Source organism: Equus przewalskii, chromosome 21 (genome assembly GCF_037783145.1).
Source record: "Equus przewalskii isolate Varuska chromosome 21, EquPr2, whole genome shotgun sequence".
Classification (NCBI taxonomy): Eukaryota; Metazoa; Chordata; class Mammalia; order Perissodactyla; family Equidae; genus Equus; species Equus przewalskii.
In genome coordinates this window covers 17,561,675-17,588,195 of record NC_091851.1, presented here as the reverse complement: position 1 = coordinate 17,588,195, position 26,521 = coordinate 17,561,675, and the positions used below count along the sequence as shown (strand labels likewise).

The window sequence follows — 26,521 nt, the reverse complement described above, 5'->3', positions numbered from 1 at the left end:
TGCAATATCATTATGAATTGTATTATAAAGATAAGTAGTATATTATTAATTACTTCAGTTACTGAAATGGCCCTTTCAACCCAGCCCTGACATTTGTCAGAAAAGGCTGCATGACATATCAGGACTTAGAACTCTCAGTCCCAAAGTTATAAAAATTCAAATGATATGGCTGTCTGGGTCACTGAGAAGCCAGCTCACTTAAAGGTATACAAGATAACACTACAGAAAAATAAAATCACTCACTATTTAGCTACTTACACAAAGCTTGACACCTATTTCTTAAATTAATATAGGATTCAAAAAACTAATCTGGAACTTTTATGATAACTGCTACCTTTCTTCATAGAAAGGTTTTTCATTTTCAAGCCACAGGAAAGTTTAGGACACTGAAGAATATTTCCAACAATCATTTTTCTCTGTTTAAGCCATTCTCCTTTCATTTAGCACAAAATCATTTCCATTATATCAATTCTAAAACAAACTATTGCTACACTAAGCAATTTTAAATGATAGAAACTACAAAGATACGTAAGCTTGGAAATCACTTTAGAAAAACAAAATTTTCTGGTTTCGACTTAGAAATCAAGACTAATATAAGTATATCTAACTGCAGCAATCTGAGGCAGGGAAGCAGTTCACCCTCACAAGATCCTGTATTTATTAGGAAATGTGACATTATCTCTAAGTGTGTTATCTTCTTAGTTTATATACTCGATGGCTAAAACCAAATGGGTCAGAAATGTATAGCATTAGTGAAAATAAATGGCCTAAGTAACAAATACACATGGTCATACCTAAATCTAGATTTTTTAAATTTCTTCTTGGTTATTGAGACAGGAGGTTTTTCAGAATAATGCAAACGTAATCTTATTTCAGTCTGACATGTCAACCATCCAGAATCCAGAGTCTCAACACCATCTGGTAGAGTAAATATGAAGAACAGCAATTATTATACATACTTTTTGAAACAATCCAATAAGTACAATACACAATGACAATTCTAGTTCAAATTTACATTTTAATACACTCAAGTTATATCATCACTGGTACTTCTCTCCAAAGCAAATACACACACAGTCTTAAATTTGTCATTGAGAAGAGCTTTTACATGAAGTAGGGGGGAAAAAGTTAAATGAATGTTAACAATTAGGCATACTTTAACAACCTAAGTAAATTAAAATATTCTTACTGAATCCATTATTGAAGTAACACAAACCCATTTCAGAAAGAATACATGTCCCAAGATGGCTTCTAACCTAGCAGTTGTTTCACTGGGGATCACTATTATACTTCCAAAACCTCACATGAGATAATTCAGAGGAAACTAGTTACACCACTAGTGTGAGAGGTTGAGATACAAGAAAGAAAGAACAAAACTGTGAGTCAATTCTGTATTCTCACATTTATATATTCTATAAATAAACTGCACAACTGTAATAACACTGTGTTAGCATTGTTTAACTTGAAGTTTCCTACCAGCGTAGGTAATAAAATTTTCATAAATATTGGAGAGCTGTCAACTGTTTTGAATCTGTTTCATCAACAGGACTTAAAAAAAAAAAATCAAGAAACTTTTCTCCTTAGCTATAACTTAAAAACGTTTAATAACTATAAGATTTTAAAAATACAGAGAAGCCACTATCATCTCTTAATTTTAAACTGTTTTCAGAAATGGACAAAATTGGAGAAATGGCTTTCTATCCTGAAAGCTAATGAATGCTGAATTTAGGATGACAACAACAAAAAATGAAGAAAGAAATGCCATGCGTTTATAACCATGCACAGTAATTAACACAAAATAGAGGGATATAATATCACGCATTACAGTTGAAGAAATGAGAAAACTACTCCTCCATAAAGAAACCTCTTCAAAACATGAGCATAAATATCATCTTTTGTAAATAAAGACGACAAGATTCTAAAACACTTAACACTAAAGTTATTCAAGTATTTTAGACTACCTCATGATGTAATATTAATAATCCCAAACAAAATCAAGAAAAAGAAGTTAAACTCCTATCAAAATACTGTCGAAGCAAGTACATTTCTAAAGTACACAAACATATCGACTAAGACCACAACTAAAACATTCAGGCCCTGTTCCTGTACACTTGACAGGAAAGCAAACTGGTTATCAAGCAGTTTATCTCGGCAGCTTGCACAGTCAGTTCAAGCACACATTCTGCCCACCTGCTTTACACCTTTTGACTCCTAAGGTAAAAAAGTATCTAAAATGAAAATGCAGTTTAAAACCGCAAGATAACACTGATACACTGTGAGAATTCCTGTCATCCAAGAAAACTTGAATCCTCAAGATAAAATATTTACTGAAGCAGAAAAGTATACGAATGCGTAACATTTTCAACATATTCAGAAGTGAAAGGATTTTCTACTCTACTGTAAATTGTGTTAAAGACTCAGCCAGAATTACTAGAACATTCTGCCTCATCTGGATTTTACTATAAATACATATACAAAGCACAAAATACACAAACTTAGCTTAAGAGTAAAATCTCACACTTTAAATGCTTAAAACTATTCATATCATTTTCAAACATAATAGCATTAAAAAGTGATATATTAACAGTTAAATACAATATTTTAAAATTAACTATATTAACTCACACGCCTGAAATCAACAGTCAAATGAAAACCAAAAGGATACAATTTTAAAGCGTAAGAATTATATTGGAAACTAATATTTAACAGAATGTATTTGTTTCTTGGTAATCTAGTTTCTATTTTCAATATCATTCTGTCATATTTCCCTGCGCTGTTTCTAATGAAATGTAAGGTAACGTCTCAATCATATCAGTAAAGATTTTCAAAACTCAGTCTCACTTACTGTGAATTCCAAATTGTCCATCGTCAATAATAATTTCGCTTTCTAGAAATGAAGGAAAATAGAAAACCTAGTTAAAATTCATGATGTACACAGAATGAACAATTGAGAAACTACCCACCTTAAGGATTTTTTAAAAATATTAAATCTAAAATTTAAAAGCAGCCCAAAGTGAATAAGCATATTTATTGTAGCCCTCAATAAAGAATTTCCTTTTAAGGAGGCTATCGAACAGTAAGAGTTCTTACATACTTGGTGATTATTCACAATGTTACAAGGAAGAGAGAGAAAACTCCTCGGAAAGGTGCTCTAGAGGCACTGGGACAAACTTCTACACCTACCAATGTGTGAGACTGACAGGCTGCTGGACAACAATAGCTCCTGGTTGATTTTTCAAACCAAAGGTCTTGGCACAATTAAAATGCTTATTCTTACGCGTGCATATTCTGAACTTATCTAAAATGTAATTCTCCCTGAATCCCAACTATTCTCTACAGCCAGCTAAGAGCTTTCCAAACAGCATAAACTTACCTGTGCATACAGAGCTGTGAGGAACTACCAAAACAAGAGTAAGTGCTAGCACATTCCCTTCTAACAGAAAGGTCAACTGAAGAAAAGCTGGTAAGCCCCACCCTCTGACTAAAACACTAATTACCTTCCCTAACACTTCCTTGCGCAGTTTACTTCAAACTAAGTCTAAAATATTTGTCAAAAGAAGTGTGACAGTTCCCAATAAAGATTCTCTGGTAGATTTCACACAGCTCTTAAGTTTAGAAGTTATATTTTCCAAAAGTATAAAATAAATTTCTTTTTAAAAGACCAGAAACAAAATCATCCCGCTTCTCACAATAAGAAAACATATTTAACTGCAAGACGCTTCCAAATGCAAATTATTTTTTAAATGTTTAATACCTAATAATTTCCAACCTCAGTATGGGACTATTATAATTCTAGAGTACACTACCATAAAAATTCTAAATGTACTACCAAAAATGTACTAAAACATATAAAAAGAAAATCCAATAAAGAGGATGGAAGGAGATATCTGTTTAAACAAGATGTGCCCTTGCTAAGGGGTAAAGTAGAATTTCTCACTACTTTCTAACCCAAGCTACTAACTAGCAAGATATTTATCATCTTTAAATTCTAATTTTCTCTGAAAAGTAAAAGATACATTTCTCAGCACTGAGTCAATTTACAGATGAATCCAGTGGGTAATTTAATGTTTGTGAAATGAACTTCAAATTTTAATCTCAGTATGGAAAAGAAAACTAAAAAATACTAGTATGAAGAGAAATGCCATTTTTAGGCACAAGAAAACAGTAACGTTTTAAAAAAAAAACCTATCTGAATATCAATTTTAACACAGCCAGCAGGGTAGTTAGGTAAATTAGGAGGAAAATACGTCTGCTACAACCAAGAAATTTGAATTCATTCATATAAGTTTATTTAAGGAATTACTACTTTAAAAGAAACACACAGAATAAATAGAATAGTCTATTATCTTACTATTCAATGTTAAAAATTTAAGAATCTTTGTTTTGGATTAATTCTTTCCTCAAATATTCTCTAAGTTCTCTGAGCAAGTAAAGCCATGGGTGCTCAGTCAAAAAGAATGTTATTTTATACACTTTGTAACTACTCCAAATGAAAAGAAATTCCACAATAATTTAATCTAACCCAAGAAAATAAAAATAATTAGGCAAGCATTTCTAATACAGTTTATAAAGAAAAGCAATTAAGAACTGTTTAGTTTTGGAAGTAAGATCCATGATACACTAAGTGAAATCTCTAATACTGACAATGCATTGACCTTAAACTTGAGAATAAAAATGTATTAAATCCCACTAAGCCATTGTGCAGCATATTAGTAACTTTATGCATATGCCTCAAACAGATGCAGTAATGCCCATACCTAAAGGGGTTATTGATCGTGGTTGTAGATGAGTCTCCCACTTGTGAACTATGACTTGACATGGACCACCGATAGTCTGCAATTTAAAAGTTACACGTCTGCAATAATTTCTTATATCTTATTTTCTACCCATGACTCCATTAGATGTTTGTGGCCTAAGTCTTATACTAAATATGAAACCAAGAGATTCATCTTGTTAATTATCAATACTATATGTCAAAAATCAGGAATGTACCAGGTCACAAAACATGATGAGTGCTGGAAGAAAATGAGAGGCAGTAAACAAAAATGAGATGAACTGGCACACAAAACCATCTTAAATCCATTCTTAAATCTGCCTACAATACTTAATTTTTTTCAAAGAAATTTTAATCTTTGATATTCTGTCCTAAGTTAAAGTTAACACCAAATATACTTTATGTTTGTTATGTCAGTAGTCAACGAGGTTTTACTGGATGAAGTATCCATCTTAAGTACTCTCCAAGTGTTTGGAAAAGCCTAAACTCTAAGATAGTAAGAACACCAGGAACAAGTACTTCAAGAAGAATTAGCAAGGAACTAGAGAGCGTAATAAAGTTCCTTATTATATATATTTAAGAAGAGTTAAGTAGACAACAGGAGAACATCATATTTCTCATATCATAGTAACCAGTGTTTCTAAAGAGTGCAGGAAACCCTAAAAGAAAGGACAAGTTTGAAGAACAAGTTTGATAAAATGGGAACTAACATCCAGTTTTACTCTTATGCTTTAGAGCTTATAAATCCATACAGTGTGACAATTCCTAACACTGTCTTCTGCTGTCAAGTTCTCTAACTAAAAAAGAAAATAAAGCTTTATGTGTTGTTGATAACATTTACAGCAATTTAAAAACAAGAATGAACTACCACCAGAGAGTCCCTGCGTACGGCAAAGGACCGAAGTATTAAATGCTTTCTCGTTTTCCTTTAATTATTAAAACAATAAAAACTTGACTAATTAAACTTATGTACCAAAATAAAACCCTTAAATACACATTTTCAAAGCAAAGTTTCAAACTGTAACCTTATAAGGTATTTTAATTTTTTCTTCTTTACTTGTCTTCTGAAGAAATTGAGTAAAATACAGAGAAGCAAAAAGAAAAAACAAACATCACCCATTATCACACCACTTAGAGATAATCACTTGCAACATTTTCATACATAATCTTCAAGTCCTTTTCTTGGTGTATATTATATATACACTTAAAAAGCCTGGAACATATAAGCTTATCTCTATATATTGCACATCTTTAGATGTTATTAAATACTCTTCTATAACATTTTACAGGATTTCAGTATTGATTCTATTTAATAATAAATGTGCCAAACGATAAAAAATAAGTATGTGACAAACTAGGTACATTATTAAGTAATGTACATTAAGTAATTAAACACAAGAGATAATTCTGTCACTTCAAACAACCAGAGGTTAAAATGGTTTTCAAAATATGCAAACTTTTGAAGTTTGAAAACTAAAATAACATTATTCATTCAAATCATTAATCCTGGGTAATACAGGAAATGTTTATTTTCTCTAGTTGAATACTTCCTTGTTATAAGGGTTCACTTATAAATTGGTAGACTGGGAAAATGTGTTAAAAAATGTAAATGTGAAACTGCTCGTGTTAAAATATGGTGAATTTCATTTCTGTGACACTAAAAAAGACGATACATTTAATTCTACATCCGCTAGATGTCTTCTACTACAACTTCTTCCTGTCACATTCTCCTAAATTTGTTTTTTAATCATTAAACTTTCTAATCCTCAAAAGATGCAAATATATACATTAAAAATAGGAACAATGTTTCTTTTTTCTTTTTTTTAAGCCTGGAAATTGATGGTATAGTTAATCTGCATGTTTAAGATTTTAATGAATAAATAATTTACAAAGCTGTGAGCAGAGTTAAGCGACAGAATACCACAGCAGTAAACCCCATACTTCCTTTAAATGCAGTTTAAAATTGCATTTTAAAATTCTTCTAAGATTTCAAAATTAAATATATTATAATTATGCATAAAAAAATAAATGAAATAAAATGCTAGGAATCATGTAGCTTAGCAATAAGCAGCCAGAGAGAACTCATCTATTCCCTTTCTCTACTCCTCCCAAGTCCTCAGCATTTCTCCCTCCCCCCTAAAAAATCCTCTTTGCTACAAAGATGATAGGAATCTACACTATTATAAAAGTTACTAATCAAAGGTGATTTGAAAAGGTGCTATGAATATAATAGTAAATGTTAGGAGGGATAAAAGGTGATTAGAGGAAAGGAGAGAGTTTGTTTTTGTTTTAATTCAGGTTGTCAGGGGAACTTTACAAAGTGTTGAATGCAGTATCTGTACTTAATCATGTAAGACTAGCCCTGTGGATTAAATATTTGATAGGGAACATATTTTAGAAGCAATTTTAATAACTCCACCCTCATCTGTTTTAGTAACAAACCCACCAGTCAAAGCATAAAACCACCTAGGTTTGAACAGAATGTTGTATTTGAGGAGCAGTCCAAACGGCCGGTTCAACAGATGAATTAAAATTGTGTCTATTAGCATTCACACTAAAAATCCATGTTGGTTGGTACATGAAGTGTTATAATATTAAAGATTTTATTTTTCCCTTTTTTCTCCCCAAAACCCCCCGGTACACAGTTGTTTATTCTTAGTTGTGGGTCCTTCTAGTTGTGGCATGTGGGACGCCGCCTCAGCGTGGTTTGATGAGCAGTGCCATGTCCGCGCCCAGGATTCGAACTGACGAAACCCTGGGCCGCCTGCAGCGGAGCGCTGGAACTTGACCACTCGGCCACGGGGCCAGCCCCGAAGTGTTATAATATTTAAAAAAAAAAAAAATGAACCAAGTTTTAAAATATATTGACTTTCCAAAACTGTTATGTCTACTTTATTAAACTTTAGAAGGTAATCTTAAATTTTAGCTTACTGAAGTTCTTTTAAAAAAAAGAAACAAAAACAATTTAAAATATTAAACACTTGAGCACTGAGAAATTAAAAATCTGTGGTGACTCCAAAATATGCAATCTTTTTTAATATGCCAAATGTCATAACTCATTCTTCAAGATCTTAGAAAAAAAGAATAGTTCCTTTCTGTAAAGGCTGCCACAGTTTTAAGCATTTTGGAGTCAAGTGGAAGGTGGATCTTTGGAGAAAAAAGTAACAACATCAGTATAAGACAGTATTCCATTAGCAATACTGGCAGAATTATTTCACAATTTAGCACACATTAAATCAGATGATTGCTGGAATGTATTAACAAAATACAAAAAAAGAATCTATGTTTCCGCAAAAAAAAAAAAAAAAACCAACCACCAAACAGTCATAATAACTGTTTTCTTAAACAGTTACCGACATAGCTCAGCTACATCAAGCACTGGGAGAAGTAAACAGAATTACCCGACATGCAGACTAGGTTTTTTGTGTTTTTTCTTTTTTTTTTTTTAACAAAACACCAAGCAAAATTATCAACTAGTCATGTAGTATCACTGCTTTCAAATATCATGAAAAATGTAAATGTGAACTTTTAAAATTTTAATGATTGTTTTCTTTCCACAATTTTGAAAAAATGTGCCTGTGAAAGGGGTTCTGAGGAATTTTTATCTATGATGTCAGAGACCAGGCATACAGTTATTTAAAAATCACTACTTTTAAAAAGACTGATGTGAAAAATGGTCTAGGAATGAGTAAAGTGAAGAAAACTAGGCCATCAGACATCTCTGAGATGGTTCAGATTTGAAGGTAACAGCTGAGGATATTTGGCCTCCAGAAGAATTTTACTATATTAAGAAACCACCATACAAAATGACAACCTAGGCATTCTGAAAATAAACGATTATCTGCCTATCACAGATGATGATTCTTTTGTTAAGAGATTTAAATGAAAATCAAGGGAGATTAAAAAGTAATTTACAAAGTAACAGTCTGTAAAGAATCTAACAATGAATGAATATTAACACCTAGAACAATTAGAAACCAACATGTTACTAAAAAATAAGGAGTTATTTCCACTGAAATGAAGGAAAAAATTCAAAAACAATATAATTAAAAACTGGCTAACATTTCAGTATGAAGTAACAGCCCTAATTCCAGCCACAAGAGGGCAGACGTGAATTTAAAAATGTTTAAATTACATATTAATTCAAAAATTATCTTTGGTGAAGATGTGAAATTAGTGGACTATCTGCAGACTCACACCAATGTTTTCATTCCAGGAATATCTACTATCTTCGTTTGCTATGTTTAAATAAGATAACATGTTGATTTGTCACCTGTAAAATTATTTAAAATTCAACATATTAACACTTTATTCTAATTCTACAAAGTATAAGAGAACACGTAGCTGTGAAAAATTAAGAGAAAAATGCTTTCAGGACTCTTAACTTCTAAACTAAAAGGAATATGCCAGAAAAAATAAAATATGGAAGAGAAAATATGAATGTAAAATTTTATTTATTTACAATAAAATTTTAGCAATGGAAGGGACCTAAGAAATCTATAGTTCAAACTCCTCATTTCATAGATGAGAAAGCTGAAGTCTGAGGGTCAAGTGACAAGACGACAAAATTTTTCGCTTAAGTTCTACAACTGCTTGGGTCAACTAGCTCCTAAAACTTTCGGCCCAGGAAAATTCATCTTATTACTCATTTCAGCTTTTCAATGCTTTCATAATTACTTTGCTTTCCTATCATTCTTTATATTCACAAAATATATATTCCAATAATTTACATCATTTCACAATTTAAGATTCCTTGTACATTAGTTCTGTCATTTGACAATGCACAATTGAGACAAAGTTTCATAATTACTTCTCTGAAAAATTGTTCCACTTAAAAAGCGCCACCAACTTTTAAAAGAAAAGAAGTGTTACTTTAAGCTGGCATGTGGGGAAAGAAAAAAAACCTCTAGTCATACCCATGGAGTTTTATGTAGCTATTTACTCTATTCCATGAAAAACATACTTACCATGGCAGCCCCTGCATCACACGGTACATGTGTACGCGATACAGAGCACCTACTCAAAGAAACACACTCACCAACACATACTGTAAACTTTTGCAAGTATTACAAGGGGAAAAACTTGTTTGTTACTGTAAGCAGACTTCTTGCCAATTTTTTCAAAAAGGCATTTTGGACTGATTTGCTGCTTTTGGTTACATTTTCAATGAAGAGTAAAAATACTATAGGTTGGCTTAATTTGACCTGTGTTGACAATAGTCTTACTTTAGGAAACTATGTCCAAAGGACTCATGATTTTTCTTGTCCAAATGCCCCTTTAAGTAAAATTTGGTTGACTTCACAAGTTAGCAGGTTAAGGTTCACATACCAGAATCCTCAAATAAGCTTTCAATATTATGAGTGCTATGACCTACATATCTACACACAATTGTTCAATTTATACTGAAAACCGCTGCCACAACATATGACCTCTCCGCCAAATAAATGATCTTTTCTTAAGTCATTAAAGTGAGACTACTGTCAAGATAAGCCAACACAATGATCAACCATAATGAAATTTAAGTTTAATTACTGAGTATTTATAATATATTCTTGGATTAAGAAACGTAATAAGTGCAAAAGACAGCTGAAGTGGGTTTGTCAGTTTTTTCTTTTTTATAATGGTGGCTAAGAGAATGACGTAACAGTGGCTGCTTGCATTTTTCACATGTAACAAGTATTCAATGACCCCAAAGAGAGAAATCTTTTAAAAAGATCTAATGCATGTTTTGCTTCCTAGACTCCTCCCTAAGCCCTTGTTTTCAGGCAGCCTAAGTGTGCTCAAAGGTAAAAATCTGAAGGAAAAGAATCCTTTCAGTAAATAAGTATCTTTAAAATTAGAGGGAAAGAATCAACTTTTTTCTTTTCTAAACATGAAAATAATCCCCAAATAGTAAATCGTTGTGAGCAAGCAGATTTAGATTTACTAGATACTCCAAAGGCCTTCAGAAAAGATCCTGGGCTATGAACACCATTGGTGAAAAAAATCCAAGAATGACTTCAGTTTTAATAGGAGTTAAACAGTGCAGCCACTAAGAGACGGCAGCAGTGAAATAAATTTTTCAAACAATTACTCACTTAAAGCTGGCTATACACTCCTCTAAATGTATTTATACCACATAAGGATTAAAAATGAAACAAAAAGAGAAACCCTTGGAACTAGTTACTAGTTTACAAAAGTTACAGAAAATGCACACCTATTGAGAACATTTATCATTGAAACCAATTTCATGATAAGAATATTGCAGAACATACTTACTATTGGTCTTTTAAAAAATTCCATTGCAGACACTGTCTGCCTCTGAGGTGGCCACTTCCTTGCTTTTTGGTACTAAAATGTTACTAACCTAGAGTTCTATTTTCCTTATTCAATCAAAACAAACTCATTTTACTTTTAATGTTTTCAAACCTAAGTTAGTTGCTTTTGAAAGAAGTGAGTTTACTAAAGAAACTGGAAACTAGATAAAGAAAACATACCTTTGGTTCTAAAAAGCACCCTTTGAAGTAGCGATACTGAACAGATACTCCTCTACTGAGTACAATGGTAGCTTTCCATAACATGCTGTGAGGAAAAAAAGTAAAGCAGCAGCATCAATATCAAACTGAAATGCACAAGGACTTCATAATTCATAAAACCCCTCAAGCAAGGTCTGTGACCAATACCAGTTATTTATTCATACACAAAATTTTCCTCGAGGCCTAATCTGCACCGGGGAATGGGAACGCAGTGATGAACAAGGCAGAAAGAGCTCCATCTTCAAGACCGCTTTCTTGTGTGGGAAGACAAGCTAATAACCACACAACATACACAGCAGAGCTATCTGACCTTTCTGATGCGATGGGAAGTTTTGGAGGAGTCTTCTGGAGTGGAAGCCTCAATGAGGAAGAACTATCTGAGCTGAGACCTAAGTGATGGCAAGGAACCAGCCATGCAAAGAGCCAAGAGAAGTATTCCAAACAGAAGCAGCAAGTAGCGCAAAAGTGGAAGCCAGAGTCAGAATCTTCTCTGACTTCACACTTAGCAAGGGATGTAACATGGCTGCTAAAGGCTTTGGGGCCAAGGCTGGCAAGTTACACTCAAGTTCCCAACTGTTCCTTGTTCTAACTGTCCTGTCCAGCCTCTGGCTATTCCCCTAGCCAAGCAATCAGTATCTTATTTGTTTCAACTCAGTGTCTTCCACTGAACTACGCTATTCTAACATATTCTAATGCTATTCTAAAGCTTAGACTCAAGAGTCAAAGAATTCACTAAAATTCATGATAACTGATTTTTAGCTGCAAATTATGGACCACTGGTATCCAAAATGTGGTCCCAGGACCATTATTACCAACTTGGAGCTCTTTAGCAATGCAAATTATCAGGCCACACCTAGACCTACTGAGTTAGAAACTCTGGGGGTGGGGCCCAGCAATCAGTAATTTAACAAGCTTCTAGGTGACTCTGATGATGAACACTTCAGTTTGAGAACCACTGTCATAGACCATTACCCAACATTAATTAAGCATGAATAGTTCAGTGATTCAGTGGCAGCTCCAAATGCTCTTCCATGATACTAGACAGCTAGCACTACTCCCCACCTGGCTCTGACAAAATAGGTTTTAGGGTGTTATTCTCACTCTGACTCAATCCTGGTTCCTAACAAAAGATCCAGAACTGGCTGTCACCCATGGTCCTAGCTTCAACAATCAGATTAACCTGGTATGCCCTGGCTCCACTCTGAGAGACTCTGATGTCACAGGCCTGGGCTGGAGTCTGATACAACCTCACGGGGCATCCAGATGTACTGTACGTGGCTGGTGGGGAATCACAGCTGCAAAGCAAGGACAGCAGAGGCTTGGCACATGTGCCCCTACTGCTTTTCCTTGATAAGCCTCAGAATCCTCTTCAACACAGGGCTCCAGATAGACTCTACTAACTCTGAGGTGAAACTTATTTCCCATCTCTGCTACCAAAAAAATGGTAAATTTCCAATACTATTTCATCTAGAAAACGGTCTAGCAGAGTATGTGAAACTGGCCCCAGATGTGCACAGAATTAGTGGGAAGCTTTGAAAAACACGCTGGGGCCTCTCTCTCATGCACTATTTCTCAGTCTCCAGCAGGAGAGTCTACTAGGCATGTGTATTTTTTTAAAGCGCTCATAAGTGATTCTAACGTGCACCCCTGGTTAAGAACCACTAAACGAAGAGATGCAGAGAGCAAAGCAACGAGTCTTTCTTAATCCACTTCTCTAAGCAAACGCAGCAAAGTTAAAAATGAAGCAGAAGTGTTCAGTGAGGTCAAGAATGAACAAAACCTGCTAAGATTTAAGAAAAAAGAGGAAGGAGGGGCAGTGAGATTTACTGCACTGCCTGATTTTGAATCGCCTTCATATCTTTCCCCAAAATACCATAAAATCTACAGGGGGGGCAAATAAAAGCAGAAATGACCCACATATTCTGCATTAGGAAACAATACCACAATCTTCAAATTATCTATAAGTAGAAAGAAAGATCCAACAGAGCTCTTGTCATCACAAGCCCATAGGTATGGAGAGGCTTCAGAGACTCGGTGAAAAAGAGGCACAGAGGACCCAGATGCAGAGCACACTGAAATCCCAAAGAAACACAATTCTAAAACACGAGAATGTTGACCAAGGGCAGATTTGTTTGCCTTTTGTCTCATCTACTTCCTTTCTCCTTGTGGAGCACTGTTTATCTGCCATATATGAATCAGGGATATTTCAGTGTACATCAGCAATGTAAAAGTGGCGGGCCCCTAAGGTCAAGTAGTTAAGTTTTATCTCATTCTGTTCACATCACTTTGACCAGGTTGGCTGAAATGGACTTCAGACAGGTGACAGGGCAGCTCAAGAGTTCAGAGCAGAGGTCTGTTTTAGGAACAAGTTCAGAAAGACATGAGGTTTCACTTCAGACAGGAGTGGCTGATCTGAAAATCAAGGAAAAGATAGCCATTTGAAGGGAATAAAAATCTCATTCCTCCATGATCCCACTATCATTTATCTATAGAACTTTACTTATAAAAAAAGATGAGAATTGGCTGAGAAAATGTGTCACACTAATGACAAATGTGCAAAAGGGAGTTCCATGAACGTTTCTTGTTGGTTTTCTTTTCCTTAGCCCACATCATGGCACAGTTTTGCTTGTCTTGTTGTCCTTGGCTTTGCCATCAGTACTCCTCAAACCATCTGCTGGGAAGGACCAGATTTTGTTTGCTTGCTTGTTTTACCTGACCCGTCCTGTGACCAACACTTCTGGCCCATGTACCCAGTTCAATGAGATGTGTCCACCATGACATGCATGGATATCCCACCAATGTCAAATTGCTATAAATATTTCTAAATGCTTCCTCTCAGTTTTTGTATTTCTCACATCATGCATGGAGAAAAAAGTTTTTTGTCTAGCACTGGTCCACAGCCATATGTGTAGCCATTTTTAGTAGCACTGTGCTACAGGAAAACAGAATTTGAGTTTAATAATCACCTAATCTGGTGTTTCTCGCTAGGGGCACTGCATGTATTTGTATACTATTCAGGATCTGAAGCTCTCCTTACTCCTGCCCCTCCCCACATACATCTTTTTTTTGAGGAAGATTAGCCCTGAGCTAACTCCTGCCAATTCTCCTCTTCTCGCTGAGCAAGACTGGCCCTGAGCTAACATCCGTGCCCATTTTCCTCTACGTTATATGTGGGACGCCTACCAAAACATGGCGTGCCAGGCAGTGCCATGTTCGCACCTGAGATCCAAATTGGCGAACCCCAGGCCACCAAAGCAGAACGTGCGCACTTAACCGCTGCACCACCAGGCCAACCCCCCCACATACATCTTGACAACCCATAACACTTCCAAATATCCCCAAGTGGAGCAGTACCACCTTTGCTGACATTCACTGATTCTATCCTACCCCTTTACCGAGTAGATGAGCTAACCGAGGCCTAGAGGTGTTCGATCTGCTCAAGATCACGGTTAACTGCAGAACTGAAATCGGCACCCAGATCCTCCTTTCCTCAGCACAATGCACCAACACATCCATGCTAAGTTTAGTGCTGTACTTAATGTCCGCAGTGAACTCACTTAACTACTTTAGCTAAGATATCTTAGGGTGTATTCCACTCTCTGCTACTTTTTTATTTTCACTCTCTGCTACTTTTATTTATTTATGTTTTTTAAAGATTGGCACCTGAGCTAACAACTGTTGCCAATCTTTTATTTTTTTTTCCTGCTTTTTCTCCCCAAATCCCCCAAGTACATAGTTGTATATTTTAGTTGTGGGTCCTTCTAGTTGTGGCATGTGGTACACCACCTCAACATGGCCTAATGAGCAGTGCCATGTCCACACCCAGGATCCAAACTGGCGAAACCCTGGGCCGCCGAAGCAGAGCACACGAACTTAACCACTAGGCCACGGGACAGGCCCCCTCTGCTACTTTTAATAAACACTATGTAGATCTCCAGAATATTATTTTATAGGCTAAAGCAAAAATAAGATCTTTTATTAAGAATATGTACTGAGAAGTCAAAAGATAATGCCTCAAAGTTGTTTTTTTCTTAAATGAGATATACCAATGTAAGCCTGTTATTTAGAAATACGTTGGTAAACACCAAAAGAACCAGCTAAGAGTTGAAAATGTGTGTGAGAGTTGGAAATTGAGGAAGACAGAAACTTGTTTCCCCACAACTAATTTTGTAAAACTATTTCACTCTTTACGCACATGTGTTAACTGTGATAAAAACTAAAACTAAAAGAAGAAAACTGTATCAAGTTATCTTAGAATCCCCCACACTTATAATCTGAGTGTCACAATGAGTCTGTAACCTGACATTCCCATGCTTACCTTTCACCTGTCTCATTCTCTGGAAGAAGAGCCACGGCATTTTGAGGCCTCCAGTTCCCCAAAGCATCACAGCTTCCACATATTGCAAAAACTTCTCCTGAGGAAACAGAACAACCAGTTACAGCGGGACAAGTAGGAGCGTTTCAGATTTTGGTTCTAGGAAGCAAGAAAAGAGCAGTCAATTGCATTAGTTCAGTTGGAAGCAGAGTCCCCTGTAGCAGAGATGGAGGAATCTCACTAGAGATGTGGGTTTGGACCCAGGTACCATACTTAGCCCCCGCGTTATTAACTTGACCCACTTTTACAGAGCTAAAGCTAGAGTAAGGAGGGATGTGGAGGGATGGACTTTTCTTCATTTGTTCAACTACTTATTGAACCAATAGCAAGCACCAAGAAGACAAAGTGATCAAACCACAGTCCCTGCCCTCAAGGCAGCTTCCACTTTAAAGGGGCAAAATGCTAAATGCGCATAAGTATTCTAGAGACATAGTAACTGATGTTTTCCAGGAACTCAAACAGGAGCTATTAATAAGCTAAAGATCAAGAAAATTATCATTGGGACAGAAGCAATATAACAACAACAAAAACAGTCCCCCAAACAAAGACTTATATAGTTAAAAACCTAGTATTCCCTAGTAAAATAATGACTATCATTTCATCTGAACACTTCTCATCAATAGACAAACCAACATATAAATGTCACCTACATTTGCTAAATTTTGTATATTTAGCAAGTCTACAACTTCTTGGATATAAGAATGCAGAAGTCTTTGACTTATATATCAACACATCCTGAATTACTATAATTAATACTCATAAAGAAAAAGATAACAAACTGAGCCCAAATGAACAAAGTTCAAGACAAACTTCTCCACATTCCGAGAGTGGCTTGCCTTCCAAGCTTTAGGCACTACTTTAGCAAGACTAGAATTATAGTTGGCTTTGGCCACCTGCATGAGCATTTTGTAAGCATGGACTGTCTAAAACTTAATCAAAATCCAAGTGTGGTAGTCATTCAGGAGCTTTCAGGGTTCTAAATACATGCGTGTGAAGCATAGGGTGATTATATAGACAAATTTCACGTCAAAATACTCACCAATCCTTTAAAGTAACCACATTTTTTTTGCAATAACTTGTTATCACTATGTTTTCTGATTTTAAAAAAAGGATAAACACTGTCACTATACAAGGCACAAATATTCATTCCCAAGGTGTTGCTATGCATACGTATAGCATATATTATGGCTCTCAGCTCAAAGTAGATTACCATAAAATCACTAATTTGGGCCCATTGTGGAGTCTCACTAAAACTTTTTCATGGAGTCAATTATTTCTTATCCACAAATAAAACAGCAGTTACTCTTTGCTCCAGAAAGAATATGTACCCCACAGGGAGGAGAGTGAAAGGGGTGACTGGGCACGTGTGTATGGTGACGCATGGTAATTAGTCTCTGGGTATTAAACACGATGTAGTATACATGGAAATTGAAATATAATGATGTACACCTTAAACTTATATAATGTTATAAACCAATGTTACCTCACTAAAAAAAATAAATATTAATTTTTTTAAAAAAGAACAGGTACCCCGAATGGAAAAAGTGAAACTTGGACAATGGGTGGTTCACTTTTCTCCTCTAAGTGCTCCTGTCTTTTAACAATTCCCTCCTGCAATGTTACTTTGTCTTCCTGCTGACTGCCTTTGAATATGGCTTCTATGAGGGAAAAAAGGGAAACTTCCTACTAGAACAAACAGATCTTTCTTTAATTGGCTTTTATTTATAAAAGATTATAAAGACTTGAATGATAACTAAACGGATGTGCAAATAGCACCCCCACATATTCTTTTGACTTGTTCCATCTAATGTCACCCCACTCTGCACTCCCTACTCTCTCCACATTTAGCAGAGAACACTTCCTCCTGCTTTGCTGAGGAAATCAAGGGGTGGAGGGAAGTCCCCCCTCACATCCCCTCCCTGTCTCTCTACCTCCTCTCCTTCCCACCTACAGATTCATCTACATTCACATCCACCATTATCTTCCCTCTGGTCCCTGAGAATGAGAGTTCCCCTTGTCAAGCTGACCGTTCTGTGGCTAATTGTGTGGTCAGCCCATTTGTCTGACATGGCCAGCTCCTTCTAGTTTAAATTGCCGGTGTACAACTCCCAAAAAGGGTACAATATAGTTGTGCAGTCTCCCATCCACAGAAGAGGCTGCACACTGGACTGGAGGTGAGCACCTGACCCAAGGGAGCCAACCCACCAGCTGACTAGCAATCTTCAATCTGCAGAATCTTGCCCAGACATGGAACTATTCCAGAGCATCTTGGCTAAGAATTTGAACTTGGATACACACACATTCTGTCAACTGCTGTGATGGCTGCTAGAACAAAGATGCTGCTGGATATAGAGTGAATCATTCGTTCATTCTTTGAACACATATTTACCCCTGCTCTGAGTCAAGCATTGTCCTGGGTGCAGAAATTCAGCATAAACAAGACAAAGTCCATGTTTTCACAGAGCTTACGATCTATCCACAAATAAAATTACTCAAATAATTCCATAAAGCCTGTAAGAGGTGCTCCAAAAAAGTCTCAGAACCTTGAATTTCACAGGGACTCTAACCTAGTTGAATGTGGGAGGTGGAGCAATGGAGGGAGAAGGGCACAGAATCAGGCAGAGGAAACAATTTGAGTGAGTCCCAAAGGAGGGAAAGACTGCAGCAGATCTGAGGAATGGGCCAGTACAGCCAGAGTATATTTAACAAGGAGGTACATAACCCAGGTGTGATCCTGTTTCATTTTGCTTTTGATGAGAAAGACTGGCCCTGAGTTAACATCTGTGCCAGTCTTCCTCTATTTTGTATGTGGAATGCCACCACAGCATCACTTGGTGAGCGGAGTGTAGGTCTGCACCCAGGATCTGAACTAGTGAATCCAGCCACTGAAGCAAAGTGTGTGAACTTAACCACTATGCCACCAGGCCAGCCCTCAGGTGTGATACTGTTTTGATATGCTATTTTACACTAAAATTATTTCACACTGCTTTAGTAGACAGCAAAAAATACGATGAAGATAAAAAAAATATTTACAAGTAGGGGACAAAGTTATTTTAGGCAAATATTTCACCAACTTTTTGCACTAGCAAAACTTCCCTTTTTCTTTTGGTTTTTTTTGCTGAGGAAGATTTGCCCTAAACTAAGATCCGTTGCCAATCTTCCTCTTTTGTGCTTGAGGAAGATTTGCCCTGAGCTAACATCTGTGCCAGTCTTCCTCTATTTCATATGTCGGTTGCCACCACAGCATGGCTGCTGACAAGTGGTGTAGGTCTGTGTCTGGGAATCGAATCCAGGCCAGTGAAGCACACTGAACTTAACTACTAGGCCATGGGCCCAGTCCTCATTTTCACACTACTTAAAAATCATAGCCCAACTATCTCTGTCCTGTGCAAAATTAAATAAATTCACAGCTTTCTTGGAAGACACTATTAGGGAGGTATTTTTTTTCTTGAGTTTACTGTGCTCTAAGCATATTTCTGATATTGGGAAAGCTCTAAAAAAAATTTTCATCTAAAAATCAGGCCCACTCTAATAACAACTTCATATTTAAGTTACTCCAGATAAGAAAAATGCTCATTTAATTTAAAAAATTATTTTAAAAGTAAAACTTTACCATACATCTATGGACAGTTAATCTTTGACAAAGGAGCCAAGAACATACAATGGACAAAGGAAAGTTTCTTCAATATACAGCGTTGGGAAAATTGGACAGGTACGTGCAAAAGAATGAAAGTAGACCATTATCTTTCACCATACACAAAAATTAACTCTAAATGGATTAAAGATGTGAATCTAAGAACTGAAACTATAAAAAACCTAGAAGAAAATATAGGCAGTACACTCTCTGACATTGGTCTTAGCCATATCTTTTCAAATACCACGTCTTCTAGGATAACGGAAACTAAAGAAAAAGTTAACAAATGGAACAACATCAGACTAAAAAGCTTCTGCAAAGCAAAGGAAACCATGAACAAAATGGAAAGACAACCCACTAACTGGGAGGAAATATTTGCAAACCATTTATCAGACAAGGGGTTGATCTCCAAAGTATATAAAGAATTCACACAACTCAATAACAACAAAAAACAACCCAATCAAAAAATGGGCAGAAGATATGAAGAGACACTTTTCCAAGAAAGATATACTGACAGCCAACAGACACATGAAAAGATGCTCAACATCACTAATCATTAGGGAAATGCAAATCAAAACTACAATGAGATATCACCTTATACCAGTCAGAATGGCTATAATTACCAAGACAAAAAACAGTAAATGTTGGAGAGGATGTGGAGAAAAGGGAACACACATACACCACTGGTGGGAATGCAAACTGGTGCAGCCACTATGGAAAACAGTATGGAGATTCCTCAAAAAACTAAAAACAGAAATACCATATGACCCAGCTATCCCACTACTGGGTATCTACCCAAACAACTTGAAATCAACAATCCAAAGTAACATGTGCACCCCTATGTTCATTGCAGCACTATTCACAATAGCCAAGACATGGAAACAATCCAAATGCCCATCATCCAATGATTGGATAAAGAAAATGTGGTGTGTGTATACATATGTATACACACACACACACAATGGAATACTACTCAGCCCATAAAAAAAAGACAAAATCATCCCATTTGCAACAATATGGATGGACCTGGAGGGTATTATGCTAAGCAAATAAACCAGATGGAGAAAGACAAACACCATATGATTTCACCCACATGTGGAATATAAACAAACACATGGACAAAGAAAACAGTTCAGTCATTACCGGGGGAGGGAGATGGGGGGAGGGCACAGGGAGTAAAGGGGAGCACTTGTGTGGTGACAGACAAAAAATACATACAACTGAAATTTCACAACTATGTAAATTATTATGAACTCAATAAAATAAATAAAATAAATAAAATAAAAGTAAAACTTTACAATACCTGGTAAAAGTGTTCCTCTTATTTCAAAGGTAACCTGAGAAGGTGTCATTCTGATAGATTTATTTTACAATGTCGTGCTAGGAAGAAAAAGAAAAGATGTCATTTACAGTACATGAAAATATCAGCTCCAGACAGCTACCACCAAGAAACAAGTTAAAAAGCAAAAAAAAACAAAAATGAATCTCAACTGTAGCAAAGATTTCAGAAACATTACATATAAAAAACCCAAAAACTACTATAGATAGAAAAAAGCTTGGCTCAAGAGAGGACTTCTACTTTAAAAAGAAGGTTTCAGGCCAGCCCAGTGGTGTAGTGGTTGGTTTCACACTTTCCGCTTCAGCAGCCAGGGGTCTGTGGGTTGATATCCCAGGTGCAGACCCATGCACCATTCATCAAGCCATGCTGTGGCAGCATCCCACATACAAAAACTAGAGGAATATTGGCACAGATGTTAGCTCAGATCCAATCTTCCTTACACACACAAAAAAGGTTTCAACTTTCATAACAAGAAAACACTCAAAGAACTTAAGCACCATCCACTGAAACAAACTAGCTGTGTTCTGCAACAGTTTGAGAATGTGCTTCTAAAGTAATGAAATGACTTAAAAAACCCTTCGCCCATAAATCACTCTTCCCGGATTTACTCTTAATTGACCACAGGACCATCACTACTCAGTTCTGTAGACTCGAATTGAGAGTCTCAACTCTGCAATCTATTACCAAATCCTGTGATTCTAATTGATCTTATATACATGCCTTTCTTTCTAAAGTTTGAACTTCACTCAAAACCCTAAGTCTTCTCCCTCTACTTTGGCTTCGAAATCTCTCCCTAATAACACATTTTATCAATTAGAATATTCTTCCTCATGTCCTCAGCTTAGAATCATTTTGGTTACTTGTAGAAATCTAAACCCCTAAGCCTGTGATGTCCTTGACCACTTATCCACATTTTCTCTCTAGCTGACTTTTCATTTCTTTCCTGTTTTTACCAGCCAAACCAACCTGTTTACCATCCCCTAATTTAAGTACCTAAGGGAAGATAGGAAATAAATTATTTTTAAAAATATACATTAAGGGGGCCGGCCCCATAGCTGAGTGGTTAAGTTCGCACGCCCCGCTTTGGCGGCCCCAGGTTTCGCCGGTGGGGAGCCTGGGCACGGACATGGCACCGCTCGTCAGACCACGTTGAGGCAGTGTCCCACATGCCACAACTAGAAGGACCCACAACTAAAATATACAACTATGTACTGGGGGGATTTGGGGAGAAAAAGCAGAAAAAAAGGAAAAAAGAAGAAAAAAAAGAAGATTGGCAACAGTTGTTAGCTCAGGTGCCAATCTTTAAAAAACATATATATATATACGTGTCAATTCTCAAGGTCATATAATTTAAATATAGAAAGAACACATACTCCACAAGAGGTTACATCATATTCTACATAACTTCTCCAATACCCCCAAAAAACTTTTGCATGCCAATCCACCAATGTTTTCAAAAGAATTCCAATCATGTCTTTACTCTGTATCATTTCCATTAATTTACCAACTTAAATTTTATTTGCATTCATACATTCATTTAAAAAAAATCCTAAAGTACTTTTCATAACTATTCATTCCTTTATTTCCTTCTGCTCCCTTCCCCTCCCATGAACATATGCACAACTCTACAAACGTCATTTAATGAAGACTAATACCCAGTTAACCACACTTCTGAGTCAAGGCAGATAGATCTATAGGAGGAGTTCTCACTGGAGGCAATTTTGCCCTCCAAGGGATAGTCGGCAATGTCAGGAGACATTTCCGTTGTCACAATTGGGGGCGAGGCTCCTGACATCTATGGAGTAGGGGCCAAAGGCGTTGCTAAACACCATACAATGCACAGAACAGCTCTCCACAAATAACTGTGCAGCTCCAAATATCAATCGGGCTGAGGCTGAGAAACCTGATCTGGAATATCTACCCACAGGGGGCTGCTATGAGGATCCAGAGTCCAGGCTCACTGTTAGCTCTAAACTACGTATCATCCCACTTACATCGATTATAAAATATAAACGTTGAATATATATATTAAGCAAGACCACCAGTCAATGTGGTTTCATGTCACTTGGATAAAGAATTCCCTATTTGGCAACTCTATCATTTCAGTTAGAAAACCCAAGACTGTACTGGAGAAAACCTGTCCTTGATCAAAATCACTTCTAAGACACCTTAATCTACTTTCTGTGTCTAAGAGTAAACATGATCTATTTAAAGTATATACATCCAGTTCTAGCACTGACAAATAAAGGTCTAAATCTAAAAATAGCTTTGGATTGTTACCCTCCCATTAACCTATCATTATCCAAACATCTTAATAGTTGTCTTTTAACAAGAGATCTGATATGAATCTGAGTATAACCCTAAGAGTACAAATATTTCGTCTAATAAGTAAAACGGTTCACTGAAGCATGGCAATCTTACATTTATCTATATTATATCAAGAGAAACCTTAAGGCTAGCAAAAAAGCTTGGCTTTTAGTTATTGAGTTAATTCTGAGACACAGCAAAAAGCCCCATCATCCAGCAAAACTGGTGAATAACCAGCTTCAGTTAATCTCAACCTATAGCTCGTACTTTCACCCAGTGTTTACTGCCACAGTTCTCAACTAAGGACAATCTCGTCTACATAATTAATACTTGGTACTCAACTATTTGTTTGTCCATTTTAAAAAACTAACCAATTTTAGGGAAATCTGATGTAATTATTCCTATGTATTAACATCAACAGCTGGTATAAAACTAACTCTAAACTTCTACTGCATTAAATGGGAAACATAAATTTAATAAAAGGGAAATCAATTGATTAATAAAATCGAGGCGTTCATTCTTAAGGTTGCTTGAAAGAGCAGTACAGTAACTTGCCTGTAAACAGCTGCAGTAAATGTACTATACAAAGCTATATACGCAAGCACAAAAATATCCCCCTAAAACCTCCTCAGATGTCAACAAAGCATCACCTTCCCCAGATTGCCAAAAGTCACAGAATGTAGTTTAATTTCCACCACTCTCCCCCAATTTAATACATACCAATAAAAGCCTGCAGAGCTGCTCCTACAGCAGTCTACTTGATGGTGGAGAGAGGTCAAAATTCTGGTGCAAGATTGAAGCGCACAATTTTGGCACCCAGTTGCCACCAAACAGTAGTGACAAAACACTGTTGTGTTCTGCTGTAGAAGGCAAAATTTACATACCCAATACCACTTCCTCTTCTTCTAAAGAAGCAAAAAAAAATCCCAACTTGGGCAGGGGAGGTCTTCCAGACACACACAGAGCAAGAGTAAGATGAAAAATGCTAGTCATTTTTATGTATGTAAACTGACTGTATATGCAATTTAACCAACTCACCTATTACGTCATGTACAGGCTACGCTTCCTGAGACAGGTTTTTGGTTGTTTTATTTTTAAACATAAGCTCCATTTTTTGCTTTTTGAAGATAAATATTAAACAGCATGCTCATCTGAGATTTTCGAGTAGCATTTGACACTATTTTAACACTTTTTTAGACTCAAGCAATTAGCCAAAACATGACATTGTAATTTACACTTAAAAAATATTTCAGAGTTTACACTACCCGGTAAAACAAATTCTACTCTGTTCTTTTTGTGAAATAAATTATTCCAACACATGGCCTTAGGTTTACCAAACTGGGGAACAAAAGCGAGATTTAAGCAAACCAAGGTACAGGAACATTTAGTTTAGAGCTAAATTGAAGTCATGGATATTTTTAGCCAAAATGGTTTTTTTCTGGCCAAAAAGAACATCTCTCACTGTTTTCCTTCAAATTTTTTCAAAGAAAACGGCTGTTTCCAACTCTCCTTGCTCTTTCCTAGCCTCCAACAGCTTTGATGCTCATAACCAGCTGTAAGAAAGGAATATATGAAATGCCTAAATTTTCCTGAGTTAATTTCTGTTCATCCTGCTGGAGGATCATTATGACCCCACTATGCTGACCCTAGTATATGTTAAGCCAATATTTTAATCAAACGTATACAGACACGATTGGGTTTTTATTAAGCAAGCATTTCTGGAGATTTCATTAAGCCAAGTTAATTCCTTGATCAATTTTTTAAACAATAAAGTAAAATTTTTCCAAATGTTTTCCATTTCATCTTATCTTGATATTATTTTCTTCTATTTTTCCTGGTTACGTTATACACAAAGATTTGATTCATCAACCTACTTTTTGTACATATCAAATTTTACTCTGCCACCGTGAGATTTCTTTGGTGGTCATTACTTCTCTAAGCCCAACTTTCCTAAGTCTTGCTGTGTCTACAATATTGGTTCTCCTTAGTTCTCAGGTCAAGAATGCAGTGGGCCCTCCATGCAGTTTTACCTGTTTGCTTTATCTTGTTACTTGTATCCAGAATGTTAGGAGTTAGAGAAAGGACTGATAGCTTGTATTTACTTCTTAGCTAAGTCACGACTGTCAGAAATGTAGCAAGACGGAGAAACATGAAAGGGTAGAGTAGTGAGCAGGGCTTGGGCAGAAAAAAAGGGAGGGCGGAGGGTGACGGCAGAAGATGAAGATCAGGTCCAAACATCCTGCTGGGTTCGATCAGTTCCTCTACGTTGGTGCTACCTCCGATTCGACAGCTGCCTCAAGGTGAAAGAGAATCTCTCCAATTTCATGCCTGATTTTCTTTATAACCGGCAGAGGTTATAAAGAGGGGGCTGATGAAGCACCCGTTTAAGGCTTTCTCCCAGAAGTCATCGAAGCAAACTGAAGAGCTTTGGAAAAAGTAGAGCTTTGGAGAGGAGGAGGCAGCTGTTTCAAAATTTTATCGAGGGCACTGATGTCTATTCCTGGAACCTTTTCCTAGGAGAGTAAGGCACTTGGGTTTCTTGGAATAACTGCATTATACAAGCATGCCCCAGACTACGTGGTTAGCAATTTCAGAAAATAAGCAGTTGTCAAAACACTATGAATTACTTATAGAGACGGAGAGCGGCGGCGGGCTCGGGGTACACAGACTTCAGCTGCCCGTGTGTATCTTTCGCGCTGCAACTCCGCGTCCTCGTGGTGGTCCCGCGCTCCGTGCACGCGGGCGTATCGAAAATACTTTACACATTTTTCAGAGGGGAGCCGCGGCAGCAGACAATAAGAGCCGAATCAATAGGTGCTCCCCACGGACTTACCGCAGCGAACGTCCAGGCCGCTGTCTCCCCGCCCGGCACTGCCCGCCCGGGCTGGGGTACCCTGCCCGGCCCTCCGCCCCGCCGCCGGGCCCGCCCGCCCGCCGCGTCCCCCGGCCGCGCCGCCCTGACAGCTCGGACCCACGTGAGCGGCCGCCGAGGCCCCCGCAGCTGGCGCCAGGCCCGCCCGCCTCACCTGCCGGGGCCGCGGGTCCGCGCCGCCGCCGCGCCCGAGAGCGAGGGCCGCGGGCCGAGGTGCCAGGAGCCCGCCGTCGCGCCTCGCCAGCGCTCCCCACGGCGGCCCGCGGCGGCGCCGAGCAGCAGGAAGCGGCTCCGCTCAAACCGGTTTCAGCTGCTCCAGACCAAACCGCCAGGCCAGCCCGCGGGGCGGGGCCGGAGGGCGGCGGGGCGGGGCCTGACGTCACGCCCGGCGCCGTCCCGGCCAATCGGCGGCCGCGCGCAGGGGGCGGCCCAGCGCGTCCTGGAGAGGGACCGCGTCGGAGGCAGGAGCGGCCGCGCATCTCCTGGGGTCCCGCGGTCCGGTCCGCGTTCCCCGCTGTCCCGCAGCCGCAGCGGGCGGCGGCGCCCGGGACACCTGGCATGGGGTCACAGACGCGTCCCTGAGTCCGTAATGACACCTTAGGACAACCAAGTGTGCAGGCTGGAACTGCAATTCTGAATCACGTTTTTTCCCATTCGAAAGTGAGGGAAATTAGCAGGCCTAATGTTTGCTGGAAACTTTCTTTC

At 37.6% G+C, this 26,521-nt stretch overlaps 1 protein-coding gene across 19 annotated transcripts in view; it reads right to left on the bottom strand.

The window, feature by feature from the left end:
• The window catches only part of GPCPD1 (glycerophosphocholine phosphodiesterase 1), a 53,499-nt gene extending 27,268 nt beyond the window's left edge, over window positions 1-26,231 (bottom strand). For 4 of the 19 annotated variants that reach the window (XR_011530985.1, XR_011530986.1, XR_011530983.1 and 1 more), the window contains exons 1-7: window positions 25,971-26,231; window positions 20,602-20,678; window positions 15,608-15,704; window positions 11,251-11,335; window positions 4,758-4,833; window positions 2,846-2,887; window positions 795-918 (exon numbers count right to left, since the gene is read on the bottom strand). Coding sequence is in view for 11 of the 19 variants with exons in the window: in XM_070588834.1 (XP_070444935.1) it covers window positions 795-918; window positions 2,846-2,887; window positions 4,758-4,833; window positions 11,251-11,335; window positions 15,608-15,704; window positions 20,602-20,650 (473 nt within the window). In the remaining 8 variants the exon portion in view is untranslated. Of the gene's footprint in view, window positions 1-794; window positions 919-2,845; window positions 2,888-4,757; window positions 4,834-11,250; window positions 11,336-13,206; window positions 13,702-15,607; window positions 15,705-20,601; window positions 20,679-23,664; window positions 24,526-24,974; window positions 25,861-25,970 lie in introns of those variants that run through there. The other 15 variants (XR_011530984.1, XM_008533431.2, XR_011530989.1 and 12 more) reach the window with 14 other exon arrangements.
• Window positions 26,232-26,521: the final 290 nt, after the last annotated feature.